This window comes from Haemaphysalis longicornis, unplaced genomic scaffold, assembly GCF_048455015.1.
Source record: "Haemaphysalis longicornis isolate Haplotype H1 unplaced genomic scaffold, Haemaphysalis longicornis Haplotype H1 scaffold_10, whole genome shotgun sequence".
Lineage (NCBI taxonomy): Eukaryota > Metazoa > Arthropoda > Arachnida > Ixodida > Ixodidae > Haemaphysalis > Haemaphysalis longicornis.
The window spans coordinates 60,980,087-60,998,472 of record NW_027526204.1 but is presented as its reverse complement, the minus strand read 5'-3'; the positions used below and the strand labels follow the sequence as shown (position 1 = coordinate 60,998,472).

Genomic DNA, 18,386 nt, shown 5'->3' with positions numbered 1-18,386 from the left:
AACCGTCAACAAATATGTACTCATGCAACACTGTTCTTATAACCTGTCTGACACGCGCTTGCAAAAACATTAGAGCTACATCCAGCATGTCTTTTTCTGTAAGCTGTGGATGTCAAGAAACTTAGCTATATGCTAATTTTATTCTATTGTGGTGTTTCTCTAGCAAAGCTATTTTAATAGGTACAATAATAAAGTATATCTACCACGAAAGATTATATTTTTATTTAGAGTTTTCTTGTTAAAGCCAGAAATGAAAAGCATCATTTGTGAGGCAGTTCTGCTAATTTTAAAACTGTCCATCAAAACTGTCAACTGTCAAACTTCGATAGACCTAAATAATTTCTTGAATCAAGCTGAATGGGGAAATTAGCACTATTTTTGTTTTCACTACGAAATACGGGTTTTGAGGCAAGTGTTGCCATGTTTACCACCTAAACCAGTTATCTTAGAAGCACATGCTCGTTCTAAAAGCATAAGTTGGGGCAATACATAAAATTTATGAGTTTGTTAACTTTATAAAAACCCCTTTTAATTCCTTTGCATTGACTTTTCTGCACCGCTACAACAAACATTCCTACAATTGTACTGACAAAAACCTTTCTAAGAAGCTGTTTATTTATTGTTACTCTAAACAACGCACGGAATGCACGCCAGGACCTTGTCAACAATGAGGTGTACTGCAAACATTAAAATAGTAATAAATAACTAAAATTGCATTTTTGATTTCTAGCATCCTTGTTGACCTAAATGTGGAGAAATATTAAGTTAGCGCACGTTTTGATTTGGTCAGAAATGTAATACAAATGCTTGTCTATTTCGTGAACGTTAATTAAGAGCTGAATAATCCCGCTATCAATATTTATACATACATTTGTTTTGTTCGTGCGGTATCAGTGTAAGTGTTCTATATTTCTAAAGTTATATTTCTGACATATAGTTGTTTCTGGAAAATTATCGACATAAAAAGCCCGTTGGCTTCAGATGCTCTATCAAGCTGCTGCGCGGGTGTATCTACTGTTGAGAGTGACGTTACTTTGCTGAGTTGGCGCAATCCTGGTATTTTTATTACAGTTCTGCGCATAATAAGGTGTCAAACGTCTGAACAGCAGGCGAAGCCAGATAATAATTTAGCGTATAGTGTCTTTTATCGTACAACACATTTGTATAATGTACATTATAGTATGAGCAACTATGTGGAATCCACGTTCGAAAAAATATTAAAATGCATCTCGAACAAGACAATCTTAAAGCTGTGATATCTGTATTTGTGAAGTATAAAAGGGCACAATGGCCTTCTCATTCAATGCCATCAAATGACATCCACAGCTTAGATACACGCATCAAAATTAGTCGCAATGCATTTGTGTATAGTTCCCGGTAAGGAAAAGTTAAAATAAAGCTACCGGAATACATCAAACCTCTTACAAAGAGAAAAAATCGCTTCAGTGATCTACATTTATTCGTAGCTTCTTTCCAAACACAAGCATCTATCAGTACAGTTTCTTTCTGCAAGCCATCCAAGACCAAAATTCTTCTCCTGCACAATTCATTTTGGACGGTGAATTTTCTATTCAATTAGAAAAACATCCACCCCCCTAAAGTTTGGGGACACGCGGTCATTTAATTTTTATGACTGTACCCTTACATTTTTTTGTAGTCTGTTGTATCGTCCTTTACGCCAGTACCTACGCCTCGTTGGTCCCAATTATTGACCTTTGAGCTTATTGACCATATTGACAATTATTGACCTGATTGACCGTTGGGCTCAAACATTGACAATCAGAAAGCACTTTCTACGATGGTAGCTGTGGTGAAGGATATAGTCCGGAGGCAGAGGAAATCGTTGCACTTACGGGAATATAGACACACACGTAGAGCGACCAAATATAGACATCGTGTCTTCATCCAATAATTCCTGTAAAAGGTAAAACATAACGTCCTCGTTCAAAGAAGTACACATTTAACGCAATTTTTCAACGTAAGCCGCATTTGAAGCTGATATTCTTCAATACGGATTATCCCACACAACCACTTCCTGCATCTAGTCCATGTGCTTTTTGCGCCGGGCCAAAACAATGCGGACCAAATAACTTGCCTATGATTATATCATATGATATCTAACCGTTTTGACGGAAACGCTCATTTGTGCAGGCATTGTCGCGTACTGATTGCGGTAGCTTAAAATCTCGGTTTTCTAGATTGTAGCTTCTGCTACAAAAATAAAATTTCACAAGAGTAACTCACCTATGTTTTATATATTGAGCGCGCGTGTGTAAACCTTTTGTAACATCTACTGCGAAAATGAAATTTCGTAGCAGTTGCTCCCTGATGTTCCAAAATCTAGTGTGCAGACGTGTGACACTTTTGACTCTTCCACTGCAAAAATAAAGTTTCATAGCAGTAGCTCACCCACGTTTTAAACCTTACTGTGCGTGTGTGTAAAACTTTTGTAACTTCTACTGCAAAAATAAAATTTCATATCACTAGCTTATCTATGTTGCAGACCTCTTGGGCGCGTTAGTAAAACTTTTGTAACTTCTATCGCCAAAATAAAATTTCATAGCAGTATCTTACCTTTGTACCGAAGCTTGCGTGCGCTTTCATAAAACTTTCTAACCGGCCATAACTTCTCCCTGTTATTGCAGTACAGATTCAGTGTTATATAAACGAGTTTTCTGTCTACCATGAAGCGCGAGGGAAGGGACAAATTTAACCGGAAATCCTAAGACGCTCCCTCAACTCGAACACTATTTCCAAAACACAAACCAAGGCACGATAGATTTGGAGTCTACTCAGGTGTCAAATAAGAGAAGCTGTGTTTGGCCGTAGGCCTTAATACGCGCTTGTAGCACGCCGTCATTCCGAGGATGGGCCGAAAGAAATTTGGCCAATCCTAGTTCGAAATAGCCGCGTGTTTTTTCCCTTTCTTGTCGGCGTGTTATTAATCATTTTCATGATTCTTGCATTCGACGTCTATTTTTAGGAAAGTTGCCATGGACTAGGTGGGGCTATACCCTGCTTGTCGCTTTTTTAAACATCTAGTACGTCAACAGGTGCTGTCGTGATGTCAGCGGAACTCTATGTAGTGGGGCTAAAATTTTCATGAGTGAAAAAAATTGTCGCCACCTGTGCGGCTCAAACAAGTCACTTCACAGTTCTAGCCTAACCCAGCATTCGCTATCACACTAAGTGTAAGCGCACTTACTTCTGAATCGTTAAATAATTTCACCCGATCGTCTACGAGTTAGCTTGTAATAGAACTTATTGCCTCAGAGTAAATACGCCCACAAAAGCACAGCTAAGCCTTAATTTTTGTTTCGAGGATCATGTTGACGAAAATTCCGAAATTTTTCCAGTATTGCTGCACCTTCATCACAACGCCTTTTTTATGCTACAATAGGAATGGGCATCTGGATTTTTAGCCAAAAAGTATGTGGGAAGTAACGCGGTACTCGTCGAAATTATCCTCGGTAGTTATTACTGATGCGCCACAGAAGTCTGGGGGCGTACAATTTATTCACAGGATTAGGCCTCTTGTAAAAACTGTTTGCCATTGTACGAACGCCGAACTCTTAATTATTGCGGTAGTATACTGATCATAAATCAACCATTTCGAAAATGTAGAATTGCTTGGGATTGGGCGTTGGTTAATATCGACTTGAAGCTTCGGCTTGAACGAAAAAACACAGGACGTAAAAACAAAAAAAAGCACAGGACGTAAGAAGAAAACACAGACACAGTGCGGCATTGTGTCCGTGTTTTCTTCTTACGTCCTGTGTTCTTTTCGTTCCAGCTGAAGTTTCAAGTCTATTTCAGAGTAGATTGCTTTATTGAGGTATATGAGTTAATTTTGAAGAGACACTAAAAGCTCGTCAATATACGCTGACCTGCTAGAGAGTACGTGATATGAAACATTTCATCTCCGCGAGCTTCGGGGGATGAAAACATTGTTGCATGCTAGAAATATAGTATCATTGATGAATGGTGCCTTCAGTCGAGGACACGAAAAGCAGACGCTATGCTGCTGGTCTTCTTCGTTAGAACATGGATGGTTTTGAAATGCATTGATAGACAGGACACAATTATAAGAGCTAATAATGAAAGTACTGCAATCCTTCGTTGTCTGGACATTAAATGACATCTTTATAAGCAAAACTCAGAATCAGGCGAAGATAAGTTGCTGTGAATGCATTCCAGTGAGGGCTATGAAGCATATCGAACAAAGCAATTTTGTTACAAGGCCCTAACGTTCCTTATTTCAGAGCATGCGCTGTGAACGTTTGTACCATTTAAGGAAGTAGCACGTACACTCGAACCGCACAAACTTGCACTTTTTTCTTAGCGCGCGAATGGTAAGTTCCTCGTACTATCCGAGTGTGACCGTAAACGAAGGACACAGAGGGAATTGACACCGGGTCATCGGACATGCCGGCGTAATGGCTACTGTATGTTCCAAATTTGCAAGAGAGCGTGGTAGGTGCCCGAAATGCACAAAAAGCGAAATTAGGAAGATGAAGTTAGCCTATGTGTAGCCATGCATGGGCTTGCGTGAACTCAAACCCTTGCGTGCCAGCAGCGCATGCGATCTGTACTTGTACACTGTGGAGGCGAGCATTTGAGGTGTACAGTAAACACTGGGGACAAGAAACACTTTTCATAAACTCTCTTTTTACTACATGCGCCAAGCATTGTATGAGTTACAAGTAGCTTCCACCGGTTAGCGGGGCCGATGGGCCAGTTAAACTGGTCTAGTGGAGCTTTTTTTACTGTTCCTGAACACATAGTCTAAAGAAAAAAAAAGAAACGTTTAAATTGTACTATGTTCTAATATTATATTCATTCCGTCATGTTTTTCTAGCCACAACATCCGCCAAAAATAATTATAGACCGGAAACATTGCCAGTTAGAACACGATCCTAATGTAAAGGCCCAAGGGGGGCGGGCTTAGCCGGGACGGAACAAAATCGGTACTGATCATGAACGAAATTTTTATTTGGAAGCGAGGGCATACAGACTGGCGCTTGCTCTCTGTACTCTTATGGACACCAACATAACACCACAAAATTAAAAACCAAATAGCGCGGTTCTGATACCCCTTACAAATCGAAGCCGTCTGAAACGTTACATCAATAGCAGGAAGCACGGCGGGAACAATATGCGAAAGCGCTTCGAGGTGGAGATAAGGCCCAACTACAATCGCTCAGTCAGCTGTCGCAGAGTTTGGGCGATGGAGAGTACCCAGCTCCCTAGCCATTCGGTAAAGGTTGCGCGCAGTAAGGGAATGCGGAAGATAGCATTATAAACGCAAGCTTTTGGGATAAATGTACCGGTAGTCCACGCAGGACGTAAATGAAGGAGACACACTCCCGTTTCCAGAATTTGTGCGTAAAAGCAGAAGCGGAAAGAGATCGGATGTAAATTTGTTTCAATATAGCTCACCGTAGTCGCGTTAGTGCTCTGCTAATAGTTAGAAAGAGCCGTCTAAATATGCACGCCCCTCTATGACCAACATGTCTGGTTATATGCGTAGGAGACCCCTGCGTTCTTCGTGCTGTGCGTGTCTTTGCCATGACGGAAACAGACGTGCTGTCATGCTGCGGAACGCGGCCATATAGCACGCAGTGAGCAGACAGGTGTCACCTTGGCGTGTTCCCGGCGCAGTGACACATGGCCTCGTTGTTACATGGAAGAGGACATTATCCAAGCACAGCTGTTTCTTCCAGCCGTGGACGTAGTGTAAAAAACAGAAACAAATATGTGACTTGGAAATCCATTGCGGAGTACCGCATTCCTCTGTCCCGTAAGAAAAGGTACACCGGGCAGAGTGGGCGTCGTCTCAATGTGCGCCGCTAGAATACAAAACTTCAAATGCCCTGAGGACAAAATATAAATTTGTTCGCTTTGGAATGGTAGCCTTGTAAACCATTCAGCTCAATTCCAGCCACGATATGTTTTTTGACCAAGAAAACTAAGAAACATTGAAAAGTTTTCAAACTTCGAGTTACGCCACGTACGGAGGGACGCAACAGCGGCCCGCACTAAAACGTAGCTATCACAGTGTTAACTGCAGGTTAGTATTGAAGTGATAAAATAAAACAAATCTAGAAGCACCCCTATAATCGCCCAATCACGTGCCTTGGCAATGGGCTTTGTAGCCGACTGCAAATCTTAAAAACAAGATGCTCTGATGTCATGGAACCCTCACCACAAAAAGGCTGGAAAGGTGGCACTGCTTTAAGTGTTTCCTCTAATATCCCAACTATTTGTTTTAAGACTACGCCATCTTGCTTGTTGCACTTTCCAATGCACCATTGTCCCTGAAGAAGAAAGAGTATGACAGCTGCATCTTACCGGTGCTCACCAAGGGGGCAGAAACTTGAAGGCTCACTAAGAGGGTTAAACTTAAATTGAGAATGACTCAGCGGGCAATGGAGAGGAAGATGATAGGTGTAACATAAAGGGACAAGAAGAGAGCGGAGTGGGTCAGGGAACAAACGCGTGTTAAGGACATATTAGTAGAAATTAAGAAGAAGAAATGGACGTGGGCAGGGCATGTAATGCGAAGGCAAGATAACCGTTGGTCACTAAGGGTAACAGAGTGAATCCCTATAAAGAAGGCAAGCGTTGCAGGGGGCGGCAGAAAGTTAGATGGGCAGATGAGATCAAGAAGTTCGCGAGGATAAATTGGTCACAGTTAGCACAGGACTGGGATAATTGGAAAATAATGGGAGAGGCCTTTGCCCTGCAGTGGGCTTAGATAGGCTGGTGATGATGATGGTGATGATGATGCACTTACCTCTTTCTTTATTGGTGCTTTGATGATGAGATCCTGTATCTCAGCTCCTATAAAAATTCCCGCCGCTGTGGCCACCATAAGGCAGCTGACAATGATCGTTTTTTGCTCCGTCTGAACTGTCGACAGTAGCAGCTCCTGCGAATAAGAGTTTTCATTTTTTTATTTCGGTCATCCTCGACTATAACATGAAAACCAGAGTTACTGGACGCAAACGGTATCATGCATTGCGTTATCATTATCTGCGGATGTTTCGTGATTTATTTCTACCTGTGTGGGAAAGCTGGCTCAGCATTAAAGCAGGGTCAGTGAGAAATAGCTTTTTTCAGCCAATCTAAATGGCGAACACCTAATGCAGAAAGTAGAATTATTGAATGCGCGGCTCCCAAATTACGACTTGGTTAAGCGTAAAATTACAAAATGTGCGTGGGAGAAGAGGCTGACCTACTGTAATGATCGTGACAGTTGCAGTGATGTTGTATCGCTGTTGCTCTTGTGGATTATGATGATTATGATTATGATGACGCCGACGATTATACCACGAATAAGTCTGGCACTTGCCAACAAGGAGGATTTCTCAGAGTGAAGTTCGCTGCGCCCCAGTTTGATCGTGTTTAAAACTAAAAGAGGACCAGTAAACGTTCTAAAACCAACGGTTAGTTAATTTGGCCACACAGCGATGGCAGCTGCTCTTGGACCACAAGTCCTTGGGTGGTAGCTGCCTGAGCGGGCCTTTTGAGAAGCTTAAGTTTATCCCTGGGGTACGGGAACACTAGCGTGCTTCCCACTGAACGCAGTGCTCATGACGGGCGAAGAGGATTGGGATAAGGAAGGAGTGTGGGGGCACTCCCAAGTAATGTAACAAGGTTTGAAGGTTCGGCTCGGAATTTGCAGGTGGTGGAGCAGGAGGTGGAGCGGATAGTGTGGGGGAGGGTTCCCTTTGGGTATACCGTTGTTTGAAAGTGGCGGTGGGCGGTGGCTTCTGCCTTAGTCAACTTGTCGCGGGTCGAAGTAGGAGTGTGGCGTTCTAGGCGGGTGGGATGGAGGACATCTTAATGTTTAAGGCAGAGAAGGGTACTATTCGGGCGTTGACGGTGAAGTGCTCGAGGGGAACGGCCGGTAGATATGCGCGCGGGCAACGGCGTGAGTGCCTCCTTCCCTTCCAGACGCTCCTGTCCAGGGGAGTAGGGAATGTAGAGGTGAGCGGGGTTAGGCTGGAATTGTAGGACGCGGAGGGCTAAAAGAGCAATGAAGCCGGTGGAGTAATGCCGACAAGCAGCTTGAGAGTGGCTGACAATGATGATAGTCTTGTGCAGTGGTAGCAGTGAGGGCTACAGTGACTTCTTTAGCGGCTGTAGAATCTTTGGTGGTGACAGTTGCAGAGTTTCGTTCTTTTCCTTGGTGCTTTACGGTTGTACCTGCGAAGGCTAATTTGGAGCGGGTATTTAGCTGCGTCAACATACCGAAATTCTGCAGGTTTTACCTGAAGCTTCTTGAGAAGCACTCGGGTGCAGTTTTGTCGGCGGCTTTGGTTGTGAACCGGGTGCATATTCCAAGGTATTGGGGTGACAGAGATAAAAATCAGAAATTGGCGTGGTACATGTCGGCGAAGGTTTTACAAATCAGGAAATCCGTAGATAATGCGACGGGTTAGATTGCCTCCCAGTAGATGCAAGGTTGGACCGTTCTGTCTTATTAACATGATGGGTCTAGCAGAGTTCCTCCCAGGTTTTATGGATCCCCATTTGACAAAATGTGACAGTTTAAGTTGTCGGGTTGAGCCCTAGTGTTAATTTATACGCTTTACGAATACTGATGTCCACTTTACAAATTTACCTTTTTTTAGAGCTAAATATGGGGTTCCGTACGTGATGTGACTATCTAATAAGGCGTACGTACGTAGGCCTTACTACGTATAAGGCCGCTTTCTTCCAGCTCTTGTCGAAGGTCAGAAATGCGTCTAATGAAGGGTGTGATTTTTAAGTGTGTGTGTGTGTGCCTTGTAATTAATAGATAGCGAAAATGCCTCCGCCGTCCTATTTCATCGTAAGTCCAAGAACGCAGGTAACATGTGTATGGGTAACGTTGTCGCGTACGGTCTTGCGGTATTTTAGTAGTACTGGAAGGATGGATGTTTCGGGGGATCAAATGACGCCACGGAAACCGAGATAGCTGCCGATTGTGTTGGCGACTTTTTGAACGGCGTCTTGTTGTTCAACAATTAAGCATCTGCTGGCCTACATTGTGAGATCGTCTGCATAAAAGGCATGTTGGCAGAAGTTGGATCACAGTGTTGTTAAAGAGGAGTGGACATGACTGAACCTTGGGTGCATACCGCGGGGTCAGTTGCGAAAGGAGAAAGATCCGTTGGGACTGGGGCCGAAGGTGGAAGTGCGATCGGTTAGAAATAAATTCATTTAGTAGAGAAGAGATTAGTGGTGGCGTGATATGGGAAGGAAGCGGGTGGCGGGTGATTTAATTTTGTTTTCAGGAATGAATGAAGCACTTTGCATGCGTTGGAGGTATTAGTCCTATGTGAAGTTCATTCCGCGAATGAAACACACACAGCAGAGCGGCAAAGCAATGCCGATTAGAAAAACCACAAATGCTGTGAAGTAGCTAACCCTTACACCTAAAAGCAAGCAGCATCCCTCTCCACAATCGACCACATCCTTCGGAACCAAACAGGTCGATACAACTTTAAAAGACAACTCAGCAGGGCTTACTTCTCACAGATTGGGATCAACGAGTTCATGAATGAATGGGGGGCACGACATCACTGCAAGAATGGATCGCTCACCCTTCGTATTGTTGCAGGTTAGTTATTTGAATAACAGCTTCTGCGTTAAATCGTAAAATCGCTGTCTTTTAGTGGTGCCGTGCCCCAGACACTCTCTTTGTGTGCTTGAACGATGTAAAAAACGAATCACCCAATGCATAAGTAGCTTGTTGTTGCTTTTATCTGGCGACGTGGAATCAAATCCCGGTCCGGATAACATCCCTGTCGCGAATACCAGTACTCATAAGGACCCTCCCCACCTTGATAACAATGATAGGTTAGCTAAGGTTTTGGCAACAGTTCAAAGAATTGAGTCTGGCCAAGACGATATTCGAAATGAACTTCGCGCAGTTAAACAGTGGCAAACGTCCGTTACACAGTGGCAGGCATCAGTTGATACAGAAATAAAACAACTATCTCAAAGAATTGCATTGCATGGCAGTGGCATTGCATTGCATGGCAGTGGCTCACCCTCGGGGCCTGCCTCTCCTGAATCCCTCCCGAAAAGCATATCAGACCAACTGAAAGCCATAGTTACACGTTGCGACGACGCCGAGAACAGGCTTCGACGTGATAATTTACTCTTGTTCGGCATAGGTGACGCATCTTCCGAAACATGGCCTCAATCTGAAGCCAAAATAATAAATTTCTGTTCGCAACACCTCGAAATAACACTTCAGCCATCCCAAATTGAACGGGCTCATCGGCTTGGTCGTTACAACCCCGAGAACTGCAGACCCATAATTGCTAAATTCGCTTTTCACAAAGATAAGCAGGCTGTCTTGGCAAACGGACTTAAACTCAAGAGAACAGACTTTGCAGTGCGCGAAGATTTTTGTTTTGCAACGCGGCTATCAAGGAAAAAGCTCATGGAATTCGCTAAAGGGCAAGACGCTTCATACAAACTTCGCGGCAACAAACTACTAATCGGAGATAACATTTATGAGTATGATGCCACAAGTGACAGCGTAACGCAATCTTCTAAATAGCCACGACAGCTGAGGGCATCATGCGGGTTAAAAAAGCCTTCGGAACCTCCGTACAACAGAACCAAGCAGCACCAACTTTCCGTATCTTATTCTAACATGCGCAGTATTCTTCAAAAACGTACAGAACTGTGCTCATATCTCGATAACACAAACTGCGACGTTTTAGCCTTAACTGAAACCTGGCTCTACCCTGATATTACTAACAACGAAGTACTGCCAGACTGCTGCAATTTTGCTATTTACCGGAAAGATAGGACTACCAGAAGGGGCGGAGGTGTCCTGTTCGCTGTAAAAAAGCATATTACTTCTTTTCTTGTAGATGTAACAACTCCCCTAGAGTTACTGTGGATTTGTATTACGTCGAAATCTTCACAAAATATTTTTGGTGTCTGTTATAGACCACCTGATAGTCCTGAGACTTTTACTTCCGATTTCCACAATAACCTCATTGAAATTACCGCTAAATTTCCAAAGGCCAATATTCTCTTGGTCGGCGACTTCAATTTCCTGGATATTGACTGGCCTAACCTAACTTCCAGAACTAGCGAAACAAGTAAATTCATAGAACTTACACTAGATTTATCCCTAGAGCAATTAGTGAACGAGCCAACAAGAGGCTCAAATACATTAGACCTGGTATTTGCTTCAGCGCCCGATACGGTGAACCAGATTTATTGCACTGACGGATTTAGCGACCACAAACTTCTTGAGTTCGCGATTACTACGTCTTTTACCGCACGTGTCACCATCCCCAAACAAATTTTTGATTACAAAAGAGCTGACTATGATTCCATAAACCGTGGCTTGGAAGAATTCTGCACTTCTTTTCTTGATAATTTTTCAAATCGTTCAGTAAATGATAACTGGTCGTTGTATAAGACAAAGTTATTGGAACTAATTGACACTCATATCCCACGTATATCTTTCCGCGTTAGTTCTTCAAAGTCATGGTTTAACAAAAAACTTCGCTCTCTTCGAAATAGGAAAAAGCGTCTGTTTAAAATCGCCAAAGGTTCAAAAACAGCCACTGCAACCAATTACCACAGAGCCTCAGAAAAAGCTTACTGCAGTGCTGTTCGTAAAGCAAAGCAAAAGTATTTGTTACATGACCTACAATCTTTAATGACGCACAACCCTAAAAAATTCTGGAGAACAATATCACCTCCTAGCACATCTGATCACATTTCCCTTCGCAATGACACTGGCACCCCGATAACGCAAGAAGCATGCCCCCGAGTTTTCAACGACTTCTTTTCCGAGATGTTCACGAAAGAAGACTACTCCAGTACTCCATCGGTTTCAGATGTTGACTATCGATTTATGAGTCCCATAGATATCACCATCGAAGGAATTACGTCACTAATCAAAAATCTTTAAGTGTCCACCTCGCCTGGAATTGACGCCCTCAACACGAAAATTCTCCAGCAGACCGTTCCCTTTTCAAGCACCATCCTGTACCATATCTTTAAACAGTCCCTCGCATCAGGTGAAATTCCGTTTGATTGGAAAATTGGAAAAGTGGTACCGATACTTAAATCTGGGGACAAAAGCAAAGTAGAGAACTATCGTCCCATCTCACTAACATGTATCGCGTCGAAACTCCTAGAGCATATACTTGCCTCCAAAAGTGCGCAGCATTTGGCAGATAACTTTATTTCCCGAAACAACACGGCTTCAGGAAAGGTTTTTCCTGTGAAACACAATTACTAGAATTTACTAACGACTTATTTTCTAATATGGAACAATATCTTCAAACTGATTGAGTATTTATTGATTTTTCTAAGGCATTTGATCGGGTACCTCACTGTTGTCTAATCGCCAAACTATCATCCTTGCATCTAGATTCATTAACTATCTCATGTATAAGAAATTTTTTGTCATTTCGCAAACAGTTCACAACTGTTGACAACAGCAATTCTCCGTTATGTGACGTTACATCCGGGGTACCACAGGGTAGCGTTTTAGGACCCTTGTTATTTCTTATTTATATAAACGACTTACCCGCTAACATTACCTCCTCCATCCGTTTATTTGCTCACGATTGTATAGTTCATCGAAAAATTTGTTCTCCAAGTGACCACGTTGCTCTTCAACAGGATCTAGATAGTATTAGGGAAAGGTGCCTATCCTGGCAAATGTCTTTTAACACTGATAAGTGCAAATTATGACCTTTAGTCGCAAACGATTTAACTCTACCTTCACTTATAACCTAAACGAAAGACCCTTATGCCCTGCACTCAGTTACAAGTACCTCGGAATACATTTCACGCCTAACCTCTCGTGGTCCACTCATGTAGAAAAAACTACCGCCAAGGCCTCATGCACTTTAGGTTACCTTAAACGAAATTTCCTCGGCACCCTGGCCACCACTCGTCTAATAGCATATAAATCATTCGTTCACCCCCAACTTGAGTTTGCGGCATCCATTTGGTCCCCTCACCAGGCATATCTTATCCGTGCCCTCGAGTGCGTACAGAACCGTGCGGCGCGTTTCATCACTGGTGACTATAAGCGAAACTCTAGCGTCACGAACATTAAGCTCTCTCTCTCTCTCTCTACCTACACTGCAGACACGTAGGAAGATAGCCCTTCTCGCCCTTCTACACAAAATACACTACAGTCAACGCCCTTTCGACCTACCCTTAACAAAGCCGTCCCGTACATCACGTCGTCTTCATAATTACCTGAGCCACCAACGCCTTCCTATCCGCACTAACGCCTTCAATTCATCAGCCTTGCCTAGCGCGATAATACTCTGGAACGAACTTCCAGATTCCATTGTTAACTCCGTAATCCCGTAGTATTCAGAGGCGAACTGAGCAACTTTGTGTTCTAGGTACATTTTATTGCTAAGTTGCTATGTCCTTTTATTTGATACCTATGTGCATTGTCATAATATTGTTCTACATTCCTGTATACATAGACTGCCTTACCTGCAATATTCCTGGCCTCAAGTGTACATGCCATTAACTACTGTTTAAGGATGTACCTTCTTCGCGAGATCCCTACCTCTGTTGATGAATATTCTAGCCCCCCCCCCCTCACGCAATACTCCTACTCAGGAGCCTGTAAAGTCTCTGTAAATAAATAAATAAATATCCCCTACCCAATCTACGAGTCTCACCTAGCCCACTGGAAACGACCCACTTCATCTACCTGGCACAACAAAACCCGTCGCACGCACGAAGCCCAAGCTCCGTCAACCCTGCTGCCTGCGCCTAGCGGTTATAAGGCAACCCGGCTATTTTACGTGTACACACACGCTAGCACAGTTAACCCCAACTTGCACAGTACGCGAGTCAACCCAGATGGTTTATCCGATCATAGACGCCCAACATCACCCCATTTTCAACCTTACTTCAACAGACACCCAACTTATCGCGTACAGGACGCTGTCGACTACTTTATGTGTAATTACCACCTCCAATTCCGCCCACACTTCTCATCCTGACCCCTATGAAACTCTCTAAAACTTTCCCATGCGAGGCCCACTCACCCTTCAGTCAACCACATTATTCATCACACACCTGCATTAAAACAATAGGCTGCAAGGTCCCAACTTACTGGACCCCCGGTCACAAACCAGCCAGCTCTCGAAACTAAGCAGCTCACAAGGCTGTGCAGGAGGCTCTTCTGACAACAGCCTCTGGCGTCACCCCCGACGCCGCCCTCGTTAGACCACCCCTGGCATAACTACCCCTATGATTACCAGGCTCTAGCATCCGCAATCAGACTCTATGCATACAAGAAACGGAAAAAAAGCTACTCCTCAAGGCGGTCCCACCCCCTGGACCGAACCCTGCCTTCACTTCTTCTCCCTATGGCGCCAGGCCTTTCTTATTGTTAAAGTTCGCGACAACTAGTTCTTTCGTGGATTACCCAAGGAGTATAGTATGCTTAACAACCCGCCGTAGTTAGCATCGGTGGCACCATTTTTGTTTGCAACAAACGTGCGATGCACGGGCGTCTAGGCACTGTTTCTCCTAAATACTTCTGTAGCACTGCAGCCGACGGTAAACGTCACTCAAAACCGCGTGAACCAAAGATAAAGCTTTGCATGAGTGACGAAGCAGAAACTGTTGTAAAGTATTGCAAACCGTCTTTTCTCACCTGCAGCATCACAGGTGCCGTGAATTGCCGGAATACGTCCAGGACACAGGCTGTAAACAGCATGCCCAGAACTGTTGTTGCGAAGCCCGACGGCGGAAGGCCGAGTTTCCGGCGACGCCTCATTATAAACCCTAGAATAAACTGACATTTTTGGAGGGTCAGACATGTACGCGCAGAGCCTGTACACGAGCACGTAATTGTTTTGGGTGAAGACATAAACAATTTGGTGAAGAACGATGAAGACATCCGAAAGCAAACTTATTGCGGATGATTGTCTTTTTAAGAGCAATGCCTGGTATTTTTATTCTGCAGTGCCACATTGAGTTCCTGCTTATACAAAAACATGCAAGTTTGAACATTTAAATGAGTTACGCAAACACAAGTCCACACAAACACAAGTAAACACAAGTAAACACAAAGTAAACACAAAGTAAACACAACGTAAACACAAAATAAAGTAAAACAAAGTAAACACAAAGTAAACACAAGTAAAAACAAGTAAACACAAGTAAACAGAAGTCCTGGAGTCTTGTCCAACAGCAGCGCTTTGACACGATCAAAGAGTTTGTCGCGCAACTGCATAAAATGTAATGTTATTACAAAGTGTTGTTTGTATTTATAGGGTTCATCTGAATTTCGCAAAAGACTCCCCGCTACACAGATTACTTTCAGTAAGCAAATGCTAGATGGTTCAATAAATCCAATTGTTCCAAATAAATCATGGGTTTTATTTTGCCTAGATTTTACATTACTGAAACCAAATCCAGACTACAGGGGTAACCCAAAACACCCTTCTTCTGACATTGTGCGGCACCAGTACTAAGTTTCTGAACAGCGTTACGGAGAATAAAAACAAATGTGCAGCGATGTGAGTGCGGAAGCAAAACGTTTAATAAAAATGTAAGAAACTCTTCCTGGTCACAGTCGTTTCGAACAGTATACCTCTCAATATTTCAATCTGGGGTACTATCACGCTGAAAGTTTCTTGGATTGCTGACTGAATTCCACCTTCACACTATTATATTTTTCACAAGCTCAACAGGGCTGCCACCGCTCTCGTTCAAAAATATGTCGAATAGCTCAGAGTCCTTTTACTCATACTAACGATACGTTATTAGCGTATACTTTACGATACGTTATTAACGTATTTTACTCATACTAACGATAAAGGATATTCGTTTCAAATTTCAAGCTTATTTATTTACATTCTGAGTACGTGTAGGTTTGGGCAGGTCAGAAAATAAACCTTCCTGAAGCAATAAATCGCTCACCAGGGAAGCAGCCATAGCAAAGTCTGCTGAAGCTTCCCGAAGTCTGGATAAACTGAGGTACTTATTCATTTCTTCGTATCCCAGAGCCATCCGTCCCTTGGTAACGGCCAGCGTTGTAGAAAACACCAGCAGAACCTGCAGCCCGCCGACAATTTAGCAAGACAAGGACACACGCCAGCACATTTTGCAAAGAAAGGTTCACAGCAACTTCCGTGGAAATTGCCGAAAGTAATTGTAGCACGTGAGCACAGGTTATAGTGTATATTGTATATATTAGGAAAGAATTAGTGTACAATTTTGAAATGCGTCCCCTCACCATTATTATCATCCTCCTTCCTTTGCGTATCTTTGTCTCCACTACTATGATTGACAGACTTTGCAAATCCCCCTTGTCTGGCCTGTATCTAGGCCAAACATTCCACCAACGTAAAGCTGATCCTTGATGCACAGCTTTTCCGGCGGGCAGAAACGACGAGCTCGATTATCGACGTAAGCGTGTGTGAAATCGGCGAAGTCCCGGGTACGGCGAATGCATTGCTAGACGCTTGTTGCGCCGACGTACGTGCAAACCCGATTTCTGCGTACTGTATCTGCGCGCACCGCGCGTACAAGTGGCCGACAGGCTGTACGCGCTGGCGGAACTGGTTTCAGCGCGAAGCAAGCGTAACAGTGTCGTACGTACTCCTCCGCAAGGCAAATGCATAGCTCCGCGCCTTGTGCAATGTTACCAAACATCCGCGCGCTGTTACAGAATATTCGCGCACTGCAATTCCTGAGCACTGCACCTGCTAGAAAATTCCCGCGTACCGCACCTGCGCGCACTGCGCGCTCAAGCAAGTTGCGCCCACCATCTGAACGCACACAGCCCGCAGAGTGGCTGGGGATAACGGGGTACTGTGAATTCTCTGTATTTCTTCCTTCGTTGAAATAAGTTGCGAGGAAAGAAATCGCCCATGCACTTAGCTCGAATGGTTAACCAGCGAAGCTGTAACGTGCGACCGGTGTTACCACATGTGCAACTGTTTAAATGGTTCACTAATGTCTTTTTATTATGCGCTCTTGCTAGCGGCACCGCTGATCTTAAGCTGTCTGCACCTCGGAGGCACGTTAAAGCGTAGCCTTACAATTTCGAAGTAACGTGCAGCCGGCGTTTGCCATTGCCACGTTGACACTGCTCCCCCCGCACGCACAACCAGCGCCCCTACCCGCCGTTATCGCTAGACCTTTGTTTGGCGCAGTAGCTCGGTGCGCACGTGCTCTGTAGCAAGAGGGGTACGCAGAGTCACACTCTCTCTCTTTACTGGTAACTCCTCTGCAACCTGGTTTAATCACCCATGCTTATAGAATTTCGCTGGAGGAGTTTTCCACTTCCACACGACCCCCAATTGTTTCTTTCGTCTAGGAGGATAAGAACGTCCTTGTTCTTTTGTTATTCCCTTAGGGCAAGTTAACGATCAGAAATAGTAAAGACAAGCTTCGGTTGAAGCAGTGCCAGAGGTTTCAGGGGTGCTGTACGGCCGCAGGCATGGTTGCGGCTGCTGTCATGGGGTTGGTCACCCGTCCCGGCCTACAGTTCGCGACAGTGCGTACTTCTACGCTTGGTTACGTCGATGCGCGAGTGCTTCGGAATTACGCGCCCATGTCGTTGGGCCTATACGTGGTGCAAAGCAACCTCCAAATAATTGTACGTCACTATCTGGGTACTTACTGGTTGACGATGGCAGAGCTCAAAGGGTGAAGCTAGGCCTAACGTCAGGATGGTACCATCGCTTTCTTTAGCTACGTACATTCCCACCTTCGCATTTAAATGGATGTCGAATCGTGGCGCAATTGTTCCCACAAAGTAAATAGGGCATTCTACGACATGAGTAACTCATTGCTGGAAGCCATGAGTTCCGCCGTCAGTCCACATTTCATATGGAAGCTGTTCCAAATAGGTCAGGTACTGTCGCGGCGCCGAGAGCAGAGCTCCACTGTGCGCCCCAGCGTCAAGGCCTTCTAGCACCGGCAAGGGGGACCTTCGGTTCCCTAAGGGGCCTTCCGCAGCCCAACCGAAAGGGTTCGCACATCTACTCCATTAACTGAAACAACTGGCCTCACGCAGCGGCTGCAGCCCGCACTGCAGTGTTACTGACTGATGTCCTCGGACAGACAGCACTATATCTTATTCTTTCTCCTCTCTTTATATCGTTCTTTATTTCTCTAACACTCCACTTTATTTTTTCCCTCCCCCTCTACTTACCTTCCCCCGCACTGGGTTGTATGCAGGTGAGCTCCCTGCCGAGCTCAAAAATATCCCCAGTGCACTTTCTTTCGTTTTCCTTTGCAACAAACCACAACAAAATGTTTGTTGAGGATCGCTGTTTGTGTCACAGCAACTACTGGTATGGTTGCGCCCATAAAGTGCCGCTCGCCGTTATCTAGGAATGTTGTATTGTACAAGA

The 18,386-nt window shown here is 44.2% G+C and overlaps 1 protein-coding gene across 3 annotated transcripts in view; it reads right to left on the bottom strand.

Moving 5' to 3' along the window:
* Nucleotides 1-18,386, bottom strand: part of LOC144158623 (uncharacterized) — a 141,308-nt gene that overhangs the window by 76,689 nt on the left and 46,233 nt on the right. For all 3 annotated transcript variants that reach the window (XM_077689640.1, XM_077689639.1, XM_077689641.1), the window contains exons 3-6: nucleotides 15,943-16,077; nucleotides 14,672-14,812; nucleotides 6,797-6,931; nucleotides 1,854-1,915 (exon numbers count right to left, since the gene is read on the bottom strand). In XM_077689640.1, the coding sequence (XP_077545766.1) occupies nucleotides 1,854-1,915; nucleotides 6,797-6,931; nucleotides 14,672-14,812; nucleotides 15,943-16,077 (473 nt within the window). The remainder of the gene's footprint in view (nucleotides 1-1,853; nucleotides 1,916-6,796; nucleotides 6,932-14,671; nucleotides 14,813-15,942; nucleotides 16,078-18,386) is intronic.